This window comes from Armigeres subalbatus, chromosome 3, assembly GCF_024139115.2.
Source record: "Armigeres subalbatus isolate Guangzhou_Male chromosome 3, GZ_Asu_2, whole genome shotgun sequence".
NCBI classification, from domain to species: Eukaryota; Metazoa; Arthropoda; class Insecta; order Diptera; family Culicidae; genus Armigeres; species Armigeres subalbatus.
Genome location: NC_085141.1, coordinates 272723727 through 272746590, shown reverse-complemented (window position 1 = coordinate 272746590; position 22864 = coordinate 272723727). Strand labels below are relative to the sequence as shown.

Genomic DNA, 22864 nt, shown 5'->3' with positions numbered 1-22864 from the left:
GAGCCTCTTGAAAGGAGGCGTCCGAGCCTCTTGAAAGGAGGCTTCCAAGCCTCTTGAAAGGAGGCTTCCGAGCCTCTTGAAAGGAGGCTTCCAAGCCTCTTGAAAGGAGGCGTCTGAGCCTCTTGAAAGGAGGCGTCCAGGCCTCTTGAAAGGAGGCGTCCAGGCCTCTTGAAAGGAGGCGTCTGAGCCTCTTGAAAGGAGGCGTCTGAGCCTCTTGAAAGGAGGCGTCTGAGCCTCTTGAAGGAGGCGTCTGAGCCTCTTGAAAGGAGGCGTCTGAGCCTCTTGAAAGGAGGCGTCTGAGCCTATTGAAAGGAGGCGTCTGAGCCTATTGAAAGGAGGCTGAGCCTCTTGAAAGGAGGCTTCCAGGCCTCTTGAAGGAGGCATCCAGGCCTCTTGAAAGGAGGCGTCTGAGCCTCTTGAAAGGAGGCGTCTGAGGCCTCTTGAAAGGAGGCTTCTGAGCCTATTAAAAAAAGGCGTCCAGGCCTCTTGAAAGGAGGCGTCAGGCCTCTTGAAAGGAGGCGTCTGAGCCTCTTGAAAGGAGGCGTCTGAGCCTTCTTGAAAGGAGGCGTCTGAGGCCTCTTGAAAGGAGGCGTCTGAGGCCTCTTGAAAGGAGGCGTCCAGGCCTCTTGAAAGGAGGCGTCTGAGGCCTCTTGAAAGGAGGCGTCTGAGCCTCTTGAAAGGAGGCGTCTGAGCCTCTTGAAAGGAGGCGTCTGAGCCTCTTGAAAGGAGGCGTCTGAGGCCTCTTGAAAGGAGGCGTCTGAGGCCTCTTGAAAGGAGGCGTCTGAGCCTCTTGAAAGGAGGCGTCTGAGGCCTCTTGAAAGGAGGCGTCTGAGCCTCTTGAAAGGAGGCGTCTGAGCCTCTTGAAAGGAGGCTTCCAGGCCTCTTGAAAGGAGGCTTCAGGCCTCTTGAAGGAGGCTTCCAGGCCTCTTGAAAGGAGGCGTCTGAGCCTCTTGAAAGGAGGCGTCCAGGCCTCTTGAAAGGAGGCGTCTGAGCCTCTTGAAAGGAGGCGTCTGAGGCCTCTTGAAAGGAGGCGTCTGAGCCTCTTGAAAGGAGGCGTCCAGGCCTCTTGAAAGGAGGCGTCTGAGGCCTCTTGAAAGGAGGCGTCCAGGCCTCTTGAAAGGAGGCGTCTGAGCCTTCTTGAAAGGAGGCGTCCAGGCCTCTTGAAAGGAGGCGTCCAGGCCTCTTGAAAGGGAGGCGTCTGAGCCTTTTCTTGAAAGGAGGCGTCTGAGCTTTCTTGAAAGGAGGCGTCTGAGCCTCTTGAAAGAAGGCTTCTGAGCCTCTGAAAGGAGGCTTCCGAGCTTCTTGAAAGGAGGCTTCCAGGCCTCTTGAAGGAGGCTTTGAGGCCTCTTGAAAGGAGGCTTCTGAGCCTCTTGAAGGAGGCTTGAGCCTCTTGAAAGGAGGCTTCTGAGCCTCTTGAAAGGAGGCTTCCGAGCCTCTTGAAAGGAGGCTTGAGCCTCTTGAAAGGAGGCCTGAGCCTCTTGAAGGAGGCTTCTGAGCCTCTTGAAGGAGGCTTCCTGAGCCTCTTGAAAGGAGGCTTCTGAGCCTCTTGAAAGGAGGCCTGAGCCTCTTGAAAGGAGGCTTCCTAGCCTCTTGAAAGGAGGCTTCTGAGCCTCTTGAAAGGAGGCCTGAGCCTCTTGAAAGGAGGCTTCCGAGCCTCTTGAAAGGAGGCTTCCGAGCCTCTTGAAAGGAGGCTTCCGAGCCTCTTGAAAGGAGGCTTCCGAGCCTCTTGAAAGGAGGCTTCCGAGCCTTTTGAAAGGAGGCTTCCGAGCCTTTTGAAAGGAGGCTTCCGAGCCTCTTGAAAGGAGGCTTCCGAGCTTGAAAGGAGGCTTCCGAGCCTCTTGAAAAGAGGCTTTCGAGCCTCTTGAAAGGAGGCTTCCGAGCTTCGTATAGTCACACTCGACCTCCGATTTTTTTTTCTGCAAAGCCAACATCCTGATGGACAACTTTGCTGAAGAAAGCGAGGACGTAGCTCTCTTCTGTGATTTTACACGGCCAATCTGAAACGCTGGGCATATGACCCATCCGTCCTGAAAGGGTTGAAAAACTGGAAGAATTTCTTTGAGAAATTCCTGAAATAATTGCTTCAGCAATTTCTAAAAAAAAAAAACATTTTAATTCACCGAGTGGTGATGCTGCCTTTCTCGCATTAAATCAAAACACCAATAACATTTAAACGCAACGGTCGATCGTTATCAAATTCAATAGTGATCAACAAGGCTTTGTCCCCTGTCGAATGAAACTTGTTGCGAGAAAAACGGTTAAATATTACTATACGATAAGGAATTTTGAAGAAATGTCTTGATGCATTTCTAAAAGAATTTGAGGATCTATCTTCGAAGTAATTTCCTGAGAGTTTGCCGAAAGAATCACTGAAAGAAATTTAATATAAATAAAATAAATAAAATTTCGGAAATTCCTTCAGGAGTTCCTTCGAAAATTTCTTTAGAAATTTTCGAAAGCATCACTGAAGGAATTTTTGAAGGTATTTCTAGGATTTTAGAAGATATCCCTTAAGAAGAGAGAAGAAATTTACGATTGAGTTCCTGGAGGAATTTGTGAGTCTATGTCTGAAATAGTTTCTGGTTGACTAACCGATTTAATTTTTGAGGCTATTTTTACGAAAAAAATTTCTAGATGATTTTTCGAATGAACTTTTAAATTAATTTATGAATTAACATCTGGCTATGAGTACTAGAGAAATCTCCAAAGCAACCTTAAAGTAAATTTCATAAGGAGTTCTTGAGAATATCCGAAGAAGTATGATGGATGCATGGACTGTAATTCCGACATTTTTGTTTTTTTTTTGGCAAGTCTTAAAACCTGTTTCAAAACAAGGTTTTGTTTTACTACTGTCCGTATTTATTAAAGAAATACCGGAGAAATTTCTGACAGAATTCACAAAGGAATGCCTTCAGATGTACCTGAACGAATTGCATTGGAGATTCTTTCTTGCATTCCTACAACAATTTCTTCAGAAATTCGTTAAAAATTCGTGTTCAACAACTATTCATGTTGTTCTTCGGAAATTCCTTCTGAAATACATTTGAAAATTTATCCAGAAAACCCTCCATGGATTCTTTCGTAAAACGTCTCAAAATGCCTTTGTTTATTTCCCCAGAAATTCCTTTGGTAGAACAATGCTGAATTTATGGAAGATTGAAATAGGATATGCTAAAATAATTTTCGGAGTGGATACTAACGTAAATTTCGAATTATTTCCTGAAGAAAATTGGTGAGGATTTATGGAAGAAGGGATTTACATTTTGATTCGAAGGGATTTGCAAATTAAAGGAAATTCACGAAGGATTACTAAAAGAATTTCTAAAGGATTTTGTGAAGAGATTTCCGAAAGAATGTTCAAATTAAATTACAAAGAAATTTTAAAAGGAATCTCCGAAGGTCTGAAGAAATTTCTGTAAGAGTTGCTAAAAACATCCGGAGGAATGACCGAAGAATTTCCTAAAAGAATTTTCGAAAGTAATTCCTGAGGAAAAATTCAAAGGAATTTTCTTCCAAGAGGTTCCAAAAGGATATATTTAGAAAGTAATGGCAGAATTCTTAAAATATATTCCGAAGAAATTCCTAAATCGATTTCCAAATAAATTCCTTAAGGAATTTCCAAAGGAATTCCTAAAGAAATTTCGGAAGGATTTCTCCTATAGAAATTTCCGAAGGTATTCCTAAAACAATTTCCCCAAGTGTTGTAGGTACTGAAGGAATTCCTAAAAGGATTCGTGAAGAAATTTCCGAATGAATTTTAAATTTGTTCTCAAGATTCCTGCATTGAATTTTAGAAGGAATATTATGAGGAATCTCGAACTAGTTTCCAAAGGAAATTGCTTCGTGGAAAGATTTTACAAAGGAATTTCAGAAGATTTTTTTACAGGAATTTACGAAGGAATTTCCGGAAACTTATCAGAATATCCAAAGAAATTCACTATTCTCTCCAAAGAAATTCAAAAATAATTCTAAGAAATTCTAGAAAAATCTGTTTTTAAAACAATTTTGGCGTATATAATTAAATTTCAGGGAACATATTCGATTTTCAAAATACGATATCCTCTATTTTTAAGCTTTGATTGATGTGAAGCATAGTTTCAATACTCACCGTCAAATTGTTATCGGCCAGATCCAAATGTTTCAGTGCACTCAACCCGTTGAATGCACCCTGGTCTAGTTCCGTCAGCACGTTGCCATCCAGTTTCAGTGTTCTCAGCTCCCGCAACGACTCTAAACTGTCATTGCCGACCAATTCAATCAGATTAACCGACAGGTCCAAAAACCTCAATGATCGCAGATATTCTAAATTCGTATCGAATGGCACTTCTAGTATTTGATTATTCTCTAAGGAAAGCCTCTCGAGCGTTGCCAGAGGCTTCAGCACATCCTCGTCGAAGCTAACTATCTGATTATTGCTCAGATCCAGTTCCAGCAAATTCAACAACCCGTGAAACGCCGTTGGATGAATCTTCTCTATCCGGTTGTCGTTCAGTTTGAGAATTTCCAGCTTTTTGAGACCCCGGAAGGTGTCCTTGGACAGATTGGTGAGGACGTTTTCGCTCAAATTGAGCACCCGCAGCTTCTCCTGCGCTTCGAAATTCTTCGAGCCCAGCGTATCGAGCCGGTTGTAGGAGATGTCCAGCACCTCCAGCTGATAGTAGAATCCGAGAGTGAAGTGCACATTGGTAATTGCGTTGGAGCTGAGATTGATGTGTCGCACGTCCGGGTTCAGCTGAATCGGAACGACCTCGAGGGACGCGTTGATACAAGATGTCCGAAGATTGCGATCGGCCTCGCAGGTACACAGTGACGGACAGAATCCAATTATCTGCCTCGGTATGCAAATCAGCAGCACCAGCAGCGTGCCGGCAAGCCAACGTCGACCCGTCCATCGTGGGGGACAAACGGCTGTCAGCGCCGTCGTCGTCGTCGCCACCGACGCAGCAGCCGCCGTTGCCCTGGGGAACCGAGGTGACGATGACACTGTCATGGCTCTGTTGTCAACTTATCTGCCGTCGTTGTCCCACCGCACGGTCGCTTCGCTGTGGACACTTCGGGGGAGATAAATGGTGTTCCGTCTTGAAGTTTCCGCTGCCTGGCCGGAGCTCGGTTTGCGTCGTGCGCACCACGCGTTGGTGGGGGCGGTTCGAAGTGTTGGATTCAATTAGGTACGACGGCTGATTTCGGCGAGCATCTGGAACGAAACGGTGTCAAGAGTGAAGAGAAAAAGAGAAATGAAAATCATCATCAGAGCCGCGTGACGACGGGACGGGACGGGACGAGAGATTGTATCATGTTTGGATGATTCTTTCATTTGAGTGTTGATTATTAAGATATGATAAGGATGTGCGGGCGGGAAGTGTGACTTTGAGTGGCGGATGTCGAATAAAGTCGGCGGGTTTATGGTTTTAATTAAAAGGCAAATTCGGGTTCACGTCAGCAGCGGACCGAATCTTGATTCCGAAAGCTTATTGAAGCGTGATTTTTTATGATTATTCATTGGGTTTCGTAGGTGTTGGCTTTGGTGGGAAATACGATTTGATTAACTCGTCGACGCGATGGTCATAGAGAAAGTTTATTTTAAGGGAAGATCATGATACTTGATTGAAATGATAACCGTACAAAGCGCATCAGAAAAGACTGTCCAAAATTAAAAAAATCGTTGCCTTTTTCGTTCACTAAGTGCACATAAAGGCAGCAGGATCGAACCCAAAAGAGGTTTGCGCCACCGGAGACTTTTCAGCATAAGCTAGCCTTTGACAAGAAACTATCACGCCGCTGATCTACGATTTCTCACGCTGACTCAATTTTATAAAATAAATGTTCGTGGATATTCAACAACCGAGGCCGGAAAAGTCTGTAAAGTAATAAATTTCAAAAAACAAAAACAACACCTTTGGTTTGTGATGTTTTTAAAAAGGTCGTGACTCACCCAAGGTTCTAATTCTGATGTCTGATGATAATTAAAAGTTTTCTTTAGCGATTGTTATATACTCAAATAACAATCAAAGAAGAGAGTAGAGGTGAGCGGGGTTGTGGTAGTACCCGATTGTATAAAAATAATACTGAAGTTATTGAATAAATTAGATTGTATTAAAGTGATACTGAAGATATTAAATAAAAGCAAGAATAATTTGAAAACAAAAAATGGAACTGCTAATTAAAGCAATCGACTTTCAAATAGAAGGCGCCCAGTTTCGCACACATATGAGCTCGATTGAAAGGATGGATCGAAGAAAAAGATACGATACTAATCCGAACCTTTGGCATCGCCAATGTAGGGTAAGACGATGAACGGCCTTGAGATCCTTCATCACCCGTCGTATCAGTTTCACGAGGTTCTTTGAGGAGATCTTTTTGATGAGTATTTTTTTTCCTGCACAAACATTTGAGCATAATCTTTAATATAAGCTCAAACTCAAGGGGGTGAATGAGATGCAATGTCTCATAATTTGATGTGATGATCACAAGATAAAAATCGAAGCACTTTGTCTGACGCGGTGGGATGCTAGCGACGGTTTAGGTTTTTTGACCGAGGCATATTATTTGCTGCGTTGGTCACAGTGGCCAGCAACAGCATACGAAAAGTGTAATTCTTTTTGTATGCTGATGCACTGGGAAAAATATTGAAACTGCTCCATTGGGAACCGCTCCGTTTTCCATTTCTTCTTCTTCTTCTTCTTTTTATTGGCATTACATCCCCACACTGGGACAGAGCCGTCTCGCAGCTTAGTGTTCATCAAGCACTTCTACAATTATTAACTGCGAGATTTCTAAACCAAGTTACCATTTTCGCATTCGTATATCATGAGGCTAACACGATGATACTTTTATGCCAAGGGAAGTCGAGACAATTTCCAATCCGAAAATTGCCTAGACCGGAACCAGGAATCGAACCCAGCCACCCTCCATGGCTAACGAGGGCCCCATATCATCCCCGTTTTCCACCTCACTGAACATATATTTATCTCATCCCGAAACAAAAAAGGCATCCAATTCGTCACTTCTTTTTGCTAACATGCGTGCGAACTGCTGTAAAAAATCACAAACATAAGAAACAAATCAAATACCTTTTCATTGCTTTGATTTTCGAGGGATGAATATCGGAGCTATGAGATGAAGTCCAGGAGCAGTAACCCTAGTAGATTTTTAGGAGGTTCGAGGAGTCGAGTTTAAGTTTCGTTCCGAAGCGGGCGAGTTTACACTAACCGCGGTTTAGTAACTATTATGATACAGTCTTTGAAGCTATTATAATCATACCCATTTGGTAGCGATTTTAGCAGCGTCAGACAAAGTACTTCGAGATTTATCTTGTGATATCACTGTAGTATTCAATTGCTGTTACAATTATTAATCATTAACTATATGAATTGCAAGTCCCAAATAAGCCCTACAATCTAGTACGGTTTGGAATTGCTATGTTGCACAATCAGCGTGCTGCAGTTTTGTATGGTAACGAGCTGGGACGGCACTTGCAAAGAGGAAAAAATGTAACTTCATCTGCTGCCAGTCAAGTCAACTGCTGTCACGAACTGTTAGATACAGGCAGCAGCTTTTTGTGTGAAAGTATTGATATTCCAAATAAAATATTCCGCATGATTTTTGTTTTACGAAGACTTTTTCACTTTAACGAGTATTCCAAATCATCCGGTTAGCTTTTTTTAGATATTAATCAGTTATGATTTTTTTTATTAAACTGAATTTACTAATTTGCGAATTGGATACACTTTTATTGTGCTCAGGAGGGTCAACCCGGAGCTTGGGTGAAACAGTCAAGGAAAGAGTTGAAACTCGATGGTCAACTGTAATGAAAAGAAGAAGAAGTGTCAAAAGAAGGGAAAAGAAGCAGCGACTTTGCAAGTCTCGTCTCAGGTAACGAGTGTTGCTATGGGTGACAACGCACAATGGCGGAAACCCGGCGATGATAGCAAAAGTGCTCAGTGTGTACTAAGGTGATTATGGTGTGGTAAATTTCAAATTCACCTCATGGTTTTCTACTCCCATTTTCAATAGCCCAAGTCTAGAGTAATAATGTTTATTTAGTTCTGAAATTGAAGTCGATTGTTCAGCATAATTGAGTAAATGATCTGCCGTTGTTTCATCCCATATGTGCGTTGTTGTTCTCTCAACTCGTGCTCTTGAAAATTTTTGTCAAAAAGCACATGGTTTTCAATATGATCGATTTGTGGCTTTGTTGAATAATCACCTTAAAAGTCCCTGAAATTTTTTATTCGCGAGTGATGCTTGCATAAGTGCTCAGTGTGTGATAAAATCGCTAAAATATTTTGAGCGCGAGTGGTGCTCACATAAGTGCTCAGCGCGTATCTACATCGCTAAAACAGTTCGAGCGCGAGTGAAACTCGCAAAAGTGCTCAGTTAGTATTCAAAATCGCTGATCTATTTTGAGCACGAGTGTTGTTCGCAAAAGCTCTCAGTGGGTATTAAATTATCTGAAATATTTTGAGCGCGAGAGGTGCTCTGTACGTCTTAGAATCGATAAAAAAAAATCAACTTAAACAAAATGCGCACCCCTGGAAAATATGTGTGTGCTTCATAGTTCATTGTACCCAGTTTTTGAGACTAGTGAAAATGGTTGCGAGCGCAGTCAACAGGAAGATGACACCTCGTTTAATCTTTTCAATACGGATGGGTCATATATGACCCAAGAGGGAAATCAGCTAGTAAAAATCGGTTTTGAGAGATGAAGCCTAGCTTTCTTCAGCAAAAAATGTTCAAAATTGAGTTCATTCAGGAAATAATGAATAGGTCAGGATACATGCATTCATTAGGATGATCTAGAGCATCCAAATTATGCTTGAGTTGTGATTTTGATGATCTGAGGAATAAACACCATACTTTACCATATTCTGGTTAAAAACTCAAATCCGACATGCGTTATGATAAAATCCTTTGCCTGTCCAGCGATATAATAGATCTATCTCAATATCTACGACGCTCCAAACTGTCCTTGAAGTAACATCTTAATATTCAAATCGTTAAACAAGAGATCTACGATGTCCCCACTACTTCTATGAGTTGCGATAGCTCCATGGTGCTTTGTTACACCGTTATAGACGAGCAAGGGTCGTTTGGCCGAAACCCATTTAGCCGAAAGCCATTTGGCCGAATGCCACTATGCCGAACAAACCATCAGGCCGAAACCCATCTGGCCGAAAGTCATTTGGCCGAATGGGTTATTTAGCCGAAAGATCGTTTGGCCGAAAGGGTCAATAGGCCGCAATGGTCACTTTGTTCATATCAATTCATTCGTACATTTGTTGTTGGATATCCTCAGTTATAAGGTGGAAGGATATCCAATAAGAGTTGTAATCAATTGGATCTGCTACAGGAAAACTTATGCAAACAAAATGAGTAATTTTTCATTGGCGCTTGGTGTGTTTTGGCTAAACCCCGACCATTCGGAAAATGGAACTGTAAATCAACAGTATACATGACTCTCCATAAAGCTGGCTGAAGTTTTGATTATTCCGAGCTCCAGGCTTCTTCCAGGCTTCTTCCAGGCTTCTCGAAACGAGGCTTCTGGGCCTCTTGAAAGGAGGCTTCCGAGCCTCTTGAAAGGAGGCTTCCGAGCCTCTTGAAAGGAGGCTTCCGGACCTCTTGAAAGGAGGCTTCCGAGCCTCTTGAAAGGAGGCTTCCGAGCCTCTTGAAAGGAGGCTTCCGGGCCTCTTGAAAGGAGGCTTCCGGGCCTCTTGAAAGGAGGCTTCCGGGCCTCTTGAAAGGAGGCTTCCGGGCCTCTTGAAAGGAGGCTTCCGGGCCTCTTGAAAGGAGGCTTCCGGGCCTCTTGAAAGGAGGCTTCCGGGCCTCTTGAAAGGAGGCTTCCGGGCCTCTTGAAAGGAGGCTTCCGGGCCTCTTGAAAGGAGGCTTCCGAGCCTCTTGAAGGAGGCTTCCGAGCCTCTTGAAAGGAGGCTTCCGGGCATTTTGAAAGGAGGATTCCGAGTCTGTTGAAAGGAGGCTGCAGAGCCGATTGAAAGGAGGGTTACTGGCCTTTTGAAAGGAGGCTTTCGGGCCTCTTGAAAGGAGGCTTCCGAGCCTCTTGAAAGGAGGCTTCCAGGCCTCTTGAAAGGAGGCTTCAGGCCTCTTGAAAGGAGGCTTCCTGAGCCTCTTGAAAGGAGGCTTGAGGCCTCTTGAAAGGAGGCTTCTGAGCCTCTTGAAAGGAGGCTTCTGAGCCTCTTGAAAGGAGGCTTCCAGGCCTCTTGAAAGGAGGCTTCCAGGCCTCTTGAAAGGAGGCTTCTGAGCCTCTTGAAAGGAGGCTTCTGAGCCTCTTGAAAGGAGGCTCTGAGCCTCTTGAAAGGAGGCTTCCGAGCCTCTTGAAAGGAGGCTTGAGGCCTCTTGAAAGGGGGCTTCGAGCCTCTTGAAAGGAGGCTTCCGAGCCTCTTGAAAGGAGGCTTCCGAGCCTCTTGAAAGGAGGCTTCCGAGCCTCTTGAAAGGAGGCTTCCGAGCCTCTTGAAAGGAGGCTTCCGAGCCTCTTGAAAGGAGGTTTCCGAGCCTCTTGAAAGGAGGCCTCCGAGCAAGGGGTGTCTCACATAGATTAAATTGAATTTATCTGCAGAAATTAACGAAGTAACCAAAGCGACTTTATTTCGATGTCAATTGAGTTTGGTTATAAGACCAACTGCTGATTTTAGCAACGTAACGTATGAACCATCTGTCAAATCGAATGATGACAGTGACAGTAAACAAGTATTAAATTACAGTAAGCAGAGAAAACATGCTCATTGCTAACCCTTAGTTAGAGTTATAGTCCTAGATAGTTACACCATTGTAACAGTAATAAGACTTTAGCTCCTTTTGGGGCCCGTGTTTTAGCTTGAGTTGCATATCAAGAAGCTTCGCGCGAAGAGGCAGGAAGCTAGATACTCTCCCACTTCATGAAAGTAGATGTTGCACATATGTATATGATTTAGATGTTATCCCTAATTTCAGACGAATTCCAATAGACGAAACTTTTCTAATTTCTTGGGCTTAGTGAATAAATCTAAACCTCAATCTAAGTCTAAGCTATGAGGCCAGCTATCACATCCCACTTTATACGCATTTCTTCCGTTGTAGAACTAAGAAACTAAGTGCAGAAGCCCAGAAATGAACAACATATCCTCGTGTACCTAATAAGGGTTTTGAACATCAAAGTAATTCTACATGGGATCAGAGCATATTAATAAAGTCTTTTACAGGATGACGATTATGAAATTTGTGCTGTAATTATTCAAATCCAAGCTCGAGGTCAATAGAATAATAAATTTGTAGACAACCGGGCCACAACAGATTAGTTCTTGTTAATAATGCTGAACGCAATTAAAGATATTTTCAGCTGTTTTCCTTGTAAATCATCTCGGCAAGAATTAGTTTACACTTTACAATCTGAAATGATAAACAATGAATATATTATTACATAATGTAAAAAATATAAAATCAGAAATCATGTCCATTTTCTTGTTATTGGAAAAATAAACAACTTGATGTCATTGGTAACTTATAAAATCCACGCTTGCTTGGACTACAAATACAGTTCAGTGCCGCAGAAGGTGTGTTGCAAAATTGATCAAGTAGTAGCTATGAATGCCATTCGCTTTAAATCGAATTTATTTCGATTCAAATTCGCTGCGATTGTTAACGGTGAGACACCCCTTGCTTCCGAGCCTCTTGAAAGGAGGCTTCCGAGCCTCTTGAAAGGAGGCTTCCGAGCCTCTTGAAAGGAGGCTTCCGAGCCTCTTGAAAGGAGGCTTCCGAGCCTCTTGAAAGGAGGCTTCCGAGCCTCTTGAAAGGAGGCTTCCGAGCCTCTTGAAAGGAGGCTTCTGAGCCTCTTGAAAGGAGGCTTCTGAGGCCTCTTGAAAGGAGGCTTGAGGCCTCTTGAAAGGAGGCTTCTGAGCCTCTTGAAAGGAGGCTGAGGCCTCTTGAAAGGAGGCTTGAGCCTCTTGAAAGGAGGCTTGAGCCTCTTGAAAGGAGGCTTCTGAGCCACTTGAAAGGAGGCTGGAGGCCTCTTGAAAGGAGGCTCTGAGCCTCTTGAAAGGAGGCTTCCAGGCCTCTTGAAAGGAGGCTTCCTGAGCCTCTTGAAAGGAGGCTCTGAGCCACTTGAAGGAGGCTTCCTGAGCCTCTTGAAAGGAGGCTTCCAGGCCTCTTGAAAGGAGGCTTGAGGCCTCTTGAAAGGAGGCTTGAGCTTCTTGAAAGGAGGCTCTGAGCCTCTTGAAAGGAGGCTTCTGAGCCTCTTGAAAGGAGGCCTGAGCCTCTTGAAAGGAGGCTTCTGAGCCTCTTGAAAGGAGGCCTGAGCCTCTTGAAAGGAGGCCTGAGCCTCTTGAAAGGAGGCTTCAGGCCTCTTGAAAGGAGGCTTCCAGGCCTCTTGAAAGGAGGCCTGAGCCTCTTGAAAGGAGGCCTGAGCCTCTTGAAAGGAGGCTTCTTAGCTTCTTGAAAGGAGGCTTCTGGGCCTCTTGAAAGGAGGCTTCCGAGCTTCTCGAAAGGAGGCTTCTGAGCTCTTGAAAGGAGGCCTGAGCCTCTTGAAAGGAGGCTTCCGTGCCTCTTGAAAGGACGCCTGAGCCTCTTGAAAGGAGGCTGGGCCTCTTGAAAGGAGGCTTCTGAGCCTCTTGAAAGGAGGCTTCCAGCCTCTTGAAAGGAGGCCTGAGCCTCTTGAAAGGAGACTTCCGGGCCTCTTGAAAGGAGGCTTCCGAGCCTCTTGAAAGGAGGCTTCCAAGCCTCTTGAAAGGAGGCTTCCAAGCCTCTTGAAAGGAGGCTTCCAAGCCTCTTGAAAGGGGGCTTCCGAGCCTCTTGAAAGGAGGCTTCCGAGCCTCTTGAAAGGAGGCTTCCGAGCCTCTTGAAAGGAGGTTTTCGAACATTTTAAAAGGAGGCATCCGAGCCTTTTGAAAGGAGGCTTTCGGGCTTCTTGAAAGGAAGATTTCCAGCTGTTTGAAAGAAGGCTTCCAGGCCTCTTGAAAGGAGGTTTCCGGGCTTCTTGAATGTAGGCTTTCGAATCACTTGAAAAGAGGTTTCCGACCTTCTTGAAATAAAAAAATATACATATATCAAAATTTTATCAATAAATTGTAATATATCCGCCATTATGCATTTCTGTCCGAGGTACCCCCTGAGCCCGGTGAAGGTACCCCCGGGGGTACATGTACCCCAGGTTGAGAACCGCTGGTTTAGCCGAATGAGTCATTTGGTCGAAAGGGTCGTTTGGCCGAAAGGGTCATCAGACAGAATGAGTCATGAGTTATTTGGCTGAATGTGTCATTTGGCCGAAAGGGTCATTAAGCCGAAAAGGTCGTTTGGGCGAATGAGTCATTTGGCCGAATAGGTCGTTTGGCCGAAAGGATCATTTGGCCGAGAGGGTCGTTCCGTCGAAAGGGTCATTAGGCCGAAATGGTCATTTGGCCGAAAGGGTCATTTGGCCGAAAATGTTATTCAACCGAAAGGGTAATTAGGCCGAAAGGGTCATTAGGCCGAAAGGGTCATTAGGCTGAAAGGGTTATTTGACTGAATAGGACATTTGGCCGAATAGATCATTTGAAAAGTGGGAAATTAGGAATAATAAGTGAGACGTCTCACTCCTCATTTCTCACTTCACGATGTCAAAAGTGAGAATGATGAAGTGAGTAGTGAGACTTCGCACTACTCACTTTTTACAGCGAGAAGAGTAAGATTATGAGTAAAAAGAGAAATGTCTCACTTTTCACTCCTCATTTCTCACTTCTTGCTGTAAACAGTAGGAAGCGCGAAGAGAGTAGTGAGACGTCTCACTACTCACTTCGCGCTCTTATGTTTTTTACAGTGAGAAGTGAAAAATGAGGAGTGAGAAGTGAGGCGTCTCTTTTCTTACTCATAACTTCTCACTTTTCAAATGACCTATTCGGCCTTATGTCTTTTTCGCCGAATGTCCTATTTGGCCTAATGCGGCCAAACGACCATTCCGGCCAGATGAACCTTCCGGCTAAATGACCTTCTTCTTCTTCTTCCTCGTTGGCATCCCTAGTAACATTTTGGTTTTATACTGGTTTTATAACAGTCTTGTAGGCTGAATTATGGTCTTCAAGAGCGGTATAAAACTTAAAATGTTACTTGGGATTATATCCACGACTGGGACATTGTCGCCGCCTCGCAGCAGTTATTAACTGCGAGGTTTCTAATCCAAGTTACCATTTCTGCAACTGTATATCATGAGGCTAAAACTACCAGCACCGGGAATCAAACCTAGCAACCCTCAGCATGGTATTTCTATGTAGCCGCGCATCTTACCGCATGGCTAAGGACCCTTTCGGCCAAATGACCCTTTTGGCCAAATGACCCTTTCGGCCAAACGACTCTTCCGGCCAAACGACCCTTTCGGCCTAATGACCCTTTCGGCCTAATGACCCTTTCGGCCAAACGACCTTTTCGGCCAAACGGCTCTTTCGGTCAAATGTCCCTTTCGGAAAAAATGACCCTTTCGGTCAAGCGACCCCATTCGGCCAAATGACTTTCAGCCTAATGACCTTTTCGGCCTAATGACCCTTTCAGCCTAATGACCTTTTCGGCCAAATGACTTTCGGCCTAATGATCTGTTCGGCCAAACAACTTTCGGCCTAGTGGCATTCGGCCAAATGGCTTTCGACCGAATGGGTTTCGGCCGAACGACTCTTCCCCAGCTTCACGGGACCAGATACGTCATTATAGACACAATACAGAATTCATTGGACATCTGGGACACTCCAAACTGTCCTTGAGTTCATTTCTAAATATTCAAAACAACCAACAAAAAGATCTACGATGTCCTCACTACTTTTATGAGTTGGAATAGCTCCACGGGACTTCGATACACAATTATAGACAGATTACAGAGCTATCGAAATTATTTTTTTGGGATTTTTCGGTGATAATTATACTACTCGAAGCGAAAGGGAGTAGAAGAAAATAATGAAAATGCAGATTCGATTGAGAAGTGCAAGTGCGGTGTCAAACGCTTCGAGTAGTATAATTCTTTTCGCTTCGAGTAGTATAATTCTCACCGAAAAGCCAATATAAATTTATTTCGATAAAGTCACGCGGTGATCAAACTATCCTAATTATAGATTACAGAATTTGTTGAACATCTACGATACTCCAAACTGTCCTTGAGTTCAGTTCTTAATATTCAAATCGATCAAGAAGAAGATCTGCTACGTCCCCGTTATTCTTATTAGTTGGAAAAACTTCACCGGATTTCGTAACTTTACGGAATTCATTGAGCATCTACGACATTCTAAACTGTCCTTGAGTTCAGTTCTTAATATCAAATCGATCGAAAAGTAAATTTACGATGATCTAGCGTGATTTTACACAAAAATTTGTATGACAAAGCCATCCAGGAGAAATCCATAAAGTCATATTTTTCTTTTTCATTCCCACTGGAACTTAGCCTACTTTTCAAGTTATCAATACACTTCAACGTATTTTATTAGCATTTCCTCAGCTATTAATCGAAAGGTTTTATTTAAATGTGATTGCATGAGTATGTATTAGGGTGGTTCAAAAAATCGATTTTGCTCCACAGTGCTCATCTGATTCTTTACCATATTCTGAGTGTCCTCTGAAAATTTGAGCTCATTTGGATTAAAACTGATTTAGCACAAGCCGTTTCAAGTTTGCATGCAAATTAGTATGGGGAAATTTATTTTTTCATTATACTGTTTATGACGCTTCCCCATTATGCGCAGGTTAAAAGAAAACCTATATAGCTAGAAAGAATACTCAACAGCTTTCACCCAACGAAAACCGCATGTTGATTAACAGCCCCAATAATTAGTAATCGATTTTAAGACAGGTTGTGAATCTTTAGTCACGATCGTTAAACTTCTTTGAGGGCATCACTGAAATGTGCAGTGCAACATAGTAGCCTGAATTTGTGTATGCTATCTTTCGCGCCACGAGCAGCAATGTTGCCTGTTGAAGAGTTACGCAATTAGCTCCAGAAAACTACGGTTTAGATTAAATTTGATTACTTATTATTGGAACGATTAATTAAGATGCAATTTTCGCTGAGTGAAAGCTCTTGAATATTCCTTTAAGCTATATAGGTTTTCTTTTAACCTGCGCTTGATGCGGAAGCGTCATTAACAGTATAATGAAAAAATAGATTTCCCCATACTAATTTGCGTGCAAATTTGAAACGGCTTGTGCTAAATCAGTTTTAATCCAAATGAGCTCAAATTTTCAGAGGACACTCAGAACATGGTAGAAAATCAGATGAGCGCTGTGGAGCAAAATCATTTTTTTTTTGAACCACCCTAGTATGTATCTTGCGTGGCAAGTAAAATGAATTCACTATGCCCAGTGAATCGAGAATGTTTCCCACCCGAGAACATCCTAGACCGGACTGAGAATTGAACTCGTCTTCTCTGAATTGGCAATCCTACGCCTTTGCTCGCAAGGCTTACTGGAGACTCGCAGATCCATAAAATACGTCATCCATGCGTTAAGTACGTCACACAAAAAGAAATATAATTTTCAGCCTCCCTCTCATTTTCGACACACGTTTTGTATTGAACCTCTAGAATTTTTGTATTAATCAAATTTTATGAAATTATTTATACGTAAACACTTTCGTGCAGTACAGAGGCTAAATATATTGATGATGGATCCGCCCCCATAAATTTGAAAGCATCAAAGTAGACTTGGTATGAACCACATGTGGCAAATCGTTATCAGTCACAGTGGTGAACCATCGCAGACTTGATTGACACATAGTTTTCCAGCAGACTTGCGCTTGCCTCTTAGCATGACTAGCTTCACAGATTCCAAGAAGAATATGCTTAGATTTCATGCAGTCAAGTAGAAATTTCGAGGAAATTTTTAAGAAGAATTAGGTGAACAATCTCTAAAACTTTTTTTTACAGTTTGTGTGAAATTTCCAAGATTTGAGTTTAATAAATGTAAAAAATGGAAAGTAATCTTGTGGAGTCTTGTCGGGTTTTCGTTTCAATTTATTCAAATAAGTAGAATTTAGGAACTGAGTAGAATTTAGGAACATACGAAAGAGCTCTAAGATTATACATTTTTGGTACTGGCTAAGATTATACAACACAGCTATTGGCTTAAGGGGAGGAGGGAGGGGATTAAGAAGTATTCTCTAACACTGATCAAGGAGTCGGGTTAAAAGACGTGTCTCATGATGACGGGTCACTAAAGAGAGTAACTTTGTACTCTGAATAACTGCCATGGAATTCCCGTTTACCGCCTGTTGAGGTTTTGCGGGAACTTACTGGGATTTTTGGGGCAATCTATGTTGCTAAAAGTTGGCTTTGCGGTGAAACTTTGTAACCAACAGTGGCACTGGAAACAGAGACTTTGCCTAATGCTCTGATTGCTTGGCTACTGGCTTTGGATTTTAAGGAGTAGAAAATGTTTTCATTAGGGGTGGTATAGTCGCCTCTCCATATCTCGATATTGAAGGGACCATCTAGATAAGGAGAGATCGAGGAATGGAAGGAAAATTTAAATCGGTGCTAGATCGAAAAAAGCTCGTTGCTATGGAAAACACCAACAAAACAAATGTCATCTCTTATTTTTTTTATATGTTTGTTATTGTCCAAAGATGGTCTAGTAGCCTAGAAATTTGAATATATCGACATATGAAGAGAGAATTCTGAACAAAATATGATCAGATCACTTCGAGATAGAGAGATATCGAGATAGGGAGGATGTCGAGATGTAGAAAGCCCAATTGTATGTAGATTGAAGGGTTTGAAGGGGCCCTCCTTAGCCGTGCGGTAAGACGCGCGGCTACAAAGCAAGACCATGCTGAGGGTGGCTGGGTTCGATTGCCGGTGCCGGTCTAGGCAATTTTCGGATTGGCAATTGTCTCGACTTCCCTGGGCATAAAAGTATCATCGTGCTAGCCTCATGATATACGAATGCAAAAATAGTAACCTGGCTTAGAAACCTCGCAGTTAATAACTGTGGAAGTGCTTGATGAACACTAAGCTGCGGGGCGGCTCTGTCCCAGTGTAGGGATGTAATGCCAATAAGAATAAGAAGAAGATGTAGATTGAAGAGACCGAGAAAACCATCGACATAGGGAGAGATATCGAGATGTAGAGAGTCGACTGTATATTGATTCAAGCAATTGGTCGAGAAAAGGGAGCCACCACAGGTGCGGACTTCTGGCTAAGACTTTGCTCAGATGTGCAGATTGTCCAGATAGCGTTGGGGTTTTTGAAATCCTTCATGGATCTGAGCAATGCCTTTAACGGCTTCTTGGATTAATAGTGTCAAATGAATTGTTCTGGAAGTTCTTCGTCGATTTTGGGAAGGGTAAAGGTGCTTGGATAACAGATTCGTTAATGTGAATTTCCCTTTTGTGTCGAGGATTCACTCTTCGCCCGCAGAGAGATAGCTAGGTTTTTTTTCTAATTATTTGGTCGATGTAAAAGCTTAGCATTTCGTTCCTCCAACCTTTTTGGAATGGGTCATATCTCAGATTATTCTTTTCTTCTCAGCTAGTTCGCAAAGCAAGTTATCGAGTGGCTGGTGCAAGTCGTAGAACAACGCGTTCGTGGGGGCAGTTTCTCTACATAGGATAACAGGCTTTCTGGAACAGTAGGTATATGCGAGTATATTTGACTTTCATTGCTCTCCAGTTGCTTCCGGATTTCGATGCTTTGGATATGCTTTTCTGCTGTGTATGCGCAAGATAGCTTCTGAAAGGAACATTGAGTGCTGTAAACTGCTCCGACTGATGCAAAACTTAGGGTTTTCATAATTCCTCTGTTTAGCGATCGCAATTCTCGCAGCTTTGACTTTACAACGACGTTTAATGTTACAAAATAACCAACTCTTGATGTGCTTCAATGGCGTAATCTGGAATGGCCGGGCAGGTGGGCACCTCAAGAAACCAATGTGTTCCAGTATAAAGGTCCCGGTGATGGTGAAAACCAGAAAGAACTTAAGACTTAATTCGATATCCTTTATGATTTCTAGAGCACATGTTCATTCCGGATTTGGTACACTGCAGAAATTATTTGACGATACCTAATTATTTTGCTACTCCACTCAAATTATTCAGCTTCGTGACGTATTTTCAAACATGAGAAAGTTTAAAGCACAAAACAGGCTTGAAAATCTTAATGACATTTCGACAAGCTACCAAGTACTTTTTCGTGTTTATTAGTTCAAACTCAAAGAAATATTTCATTTTATCCACAAACTGCCTATCACAATACCCGTCCAATACCGAGTAAACGACACAAAAAGGCTCTCCTCTTTATCAACAGAACAGCCTAAACAAGGCTTCTTCTAGTCCACGCTATTTATTCCAACAATAGTTCTTCAGACATCTTCAACTCGTTCGAAAGTGCTTTTTATTATTCCAAGTCCGTTTTGCCCGACTGGGTGGTTCCGCGCCATTCTCGGAGCCACAGAAGTAACGTCCTTTTTTATTGTTTTTAATTTCACAGACAATTCCCCTACCCTATACGTAGTCTGTCTTGTGGTGTCTATCATCCAGCCGGGCGGGCGTTGCGTTGTCGGTCGTCATCATCGCCATCATCATTTAGAACCGAAAGTGTTATTTTGTTTGCGATACGGCGAGAGAAAGCAGGGGCGCGCTACATCAACCGCACACCGTCCGATTCCCATCATCATCATATATCCTTCTTTGTTTCGAGTCTCGCATCTCGTAGCGGAACAGCAACTACGAGACTCATTTCTCATGCCGATTCTTGTGTAGTTTTATCTTTCTTGTTGCCGGCGAGGACACCACTGGCTGCCGGTTCGGTGCTACACCAACTGGCCGGAAACCATACAACATTGGGGCTTGGGAACAGAAGACTCGCTGTTCTAGTTGTGGGGCCACAGTGTGACAAAATGTGTTTTCCATTGGAACACTCTGTTTGTTCTTCCTGCCAGATGTACCGCTACTGATGGGAGACGATCCTTGATGCTTGATTGCTGAACAGAAGTGGCTTTTTATTGTTGCACGGTGCTCCAATAAAAGGTGGAAGACAAATTTTCCGGGTGGTCTTGCAATTTCCGGTTATAATAAATTATTTCCCACTTCGAAACTAAAACAAAACGAGGTTGAATAAATATCCCAATTATCGATTTTTTCATCCTATTCAATGGATGGAGGTCACTCGATGAAATGGTTGAACTTTGAATAACTTTTTATGACACTGTTTTAGTGACTTGGTCAGTTCGCTGCAACAGACCCAATTTTCTTGAATTTCGCCTTAAGTGCAAAGCGAAACAGCAAATGCTATCCTGCTTATAGATTAAATTAACAGGAATGGATTTTTTTTAGTCGAATCACGGAGGATTTAAGGCAAAATCGTTTAAGATGAAAATGTTGCAAATATACGATGGTGGTCAATGTATCTAATTTAAAAAAATGCCTGCATCGATCGTCTCTCAATTCAAGCTTTCTAATTTTTCAAAGTTTACATCGCAAAGCCGACATTCTCACATACATAAAAGCTGAGTAAGTATACTGTAAAGAGTCGTTTATTAAGTTTGTGTACTTGTAACATTGTACGTAAGAAGGTATCAGGTAAAAACAATAAATAACTAATCCAAAACATATCTCATAAACCCTAAACATGGAGCTCCGAGCCCTTCCGGCTGAGTGATGAATAAAGCACACTGTGTGTCTGTGTGTGTCGAGCGCTCCATTATTGTCGTCATCCTGCAATTGTTTGTTTATTTATCTTCTTTCCATTCTTTTTGCTTCCAAGATGAGAATGAAATCGTCTACTCACTCTTGATTGTTCCTCTTTCCGCCACTACGCCCATCTCACACTTTTCTGCATGGGAAATCCTTTTCCAACAATGTTTTTTCGTCTCTGTGCAAAGTGCAATGCCGTCGCAGCTGGTCCAATTCATTGGTTCCCTCAAATAAGGAAGCACAAAAAAACCTTTTCTCCAAACAATCCTCAACCAGACATCCTAATTAAATTCATCCCCTCGCCGTTCAACTCCGACATCGTTGGGCTCCGGAATAAATTTTCCTTTTTTCGTGGAATATCAGCTTTGGAATGCTAAAATTTTCCCTTCGCCGGCTCTCGCATTGGAAGAATCTGAGGGGAAGAACCAATCGAACGAAGGCAGTTTAAGCGAAGCAATCACATGTGACTGATTTCGGTCACGGTTGATTTCAGTAAAAATGCTGCAGCAACTTCTGTTTTTTTGTGAGTGTCTGCAGCTAAGTGATGGGGCAGTAGGCAGAATGCGTAAGTTTGAACTGTGATCGAAAATGCTGAAAGGACTGCCAAGGCGAGAAAGTCAACTGTCATCGACCAGTCAGAGTGGCACACCCCTTCGACTAAGCAGGCATTTGTGTAAGTCTGATGTGGATCCTCACCGGAGGCGTTTGTGAGTTTAGGTCCTTTTGTTTCTACCCCCTCTGCTACACAACAAACTACCGAGGATTGTCTTCTTACTATTTGGAGACAGTCTGTTCCATTGTTTAGCGCTAGGAGGTAAACTGAAATGGTCGCTTCGTAAATTATGCATTTGTCACACATTTGTTGACTTTGTCACCCAATAGCTGAAGGTAGTTGGGTGCCGATTTTTCCTTGTTACCGATCATGCGAAAAGTGAGGCTCGAATGTTGCTGTTTTCAATAAAGGGGAGAGAATTTTGTTACAGATGAGGGTTTCGATTTTATTAATTCTAGGCAAGAATGATAATGGTGGTTCGTAAAATAAACTAAAGTTATCTCATATGTGCGAAAGGAAGGCTATAGAATCCGTTATCTTCTCTATATCTTCTTTTTTTCTTCTTTTTTTTCTTCATATTTTTGTATTTTATTTTGACGCAATATAACTTACGAACGGATGAACAGACTGGCAAAATTGTATTAATATGAAAGGGTCATTTGGTCGAAACCCATTCAGCCGATAGCCACTTGGCAAAAAGGCATTTGGCCAAGCAAACCATAAGAACGAAACTCATCTGGCTGAAAGTCATTAGACCGAACGGGTCATCCAACCGAATAGATCATTTGCCCCGAAAAGGTCATTTGGCCGAAAAAACATTTGGTGCAATAGTACATTTGTTCGAATAGGTCATTTAGACGATCGGGTCACTGTAAAAGTGAAAAGCGAGACGTCTCACTTTTCAATCCTCATTTCTCACTTCTCACAGTGAGCAGTGAGAATTAACAAATAAGTAGCGAGACGTCTCACTTCTCACCTCTCACTGTAAAAAGTGAGAAGTGAATAGTGAGACGTCTCAATTTACAGTGTATTTCTGGGTGAGAAGTGGGAAATAAGTAGTGAGAAGTGAGACGTCTCACTTTTCACACCTCATTTCTTACTTTTCAAGTGACCTATTCGACGAAATGTCCTGCTCGGCCAAATGACATATTCGGCCAATTGACCTATTCAGATAAATGATCTGTTCAGCCTAATGGCCCTTTCGGCGTAATGACCCTTTCGGCCAAACGAACTTTCTGGCCAAATGACCATAACTGCGATCCTTGACACCCATGAACAGCGGTTGAGTGCTCTTGCAAAATGATTGCGACGTTATGGAGAAAGTTCAAAAGGAAGGACCAAAACCGAATGTTCAACATCAACGAAAAGGCCGGCTTTGGCGAAGGCCTACCTAAATGCAATTTTTCGCCACGTCCCTGAGTGTCTCATTGAACTATTGGGATTTATTTCGAAATGCTCTGAAATGTGTATAATGAGAATACTAAGCCCCATTTATTTCGGTTCTCCGTAAAATGTTGCAAGTGTTAGAATAGCAATTATTAATCTACCAATCGAGCAAGGCTTTCATTCACAACGAAAACCCACATGCAAACGTGTTATTTTGCTCAAACATATAATTGCTTCAGTGAACACAATACAAGCGAACCATTCATGTACTCGCGTATGATGTTCGCCCGAAATTCCACAAC

At 42.7% G+C, this 22864-nt stretch overlaps 1 protein-coding gene across 3 annotated transcripts in view; it reads right to left on the bottom strand.

Moving 5' to 3' along the window:
* The window catches only part of LOC134224344 (leucine-rich repeat neuronal protein 2-like), a 474531-nt gene that overhangs the window by 24265 nt on the left and 427402 nt on the right, over positions 1 to 22864 (bottom strand). For all 3 annotated transcript variants that reach the window (XM_062703672.1, XM_062703671.1, XM_062703674.1), the window contains one exon: positions 4109 to 5194. In XM_062703672.1, the coding sequence (XP_062559656.1) occupies positions 4109 to 4990 (882 nt within the window). In that variant the 5' untranslated portion in view covers positions 4991 to 5194. The remainder of the gene's footprint in view (positions 1 to 4108; positions 5195 to 22864) is intronic.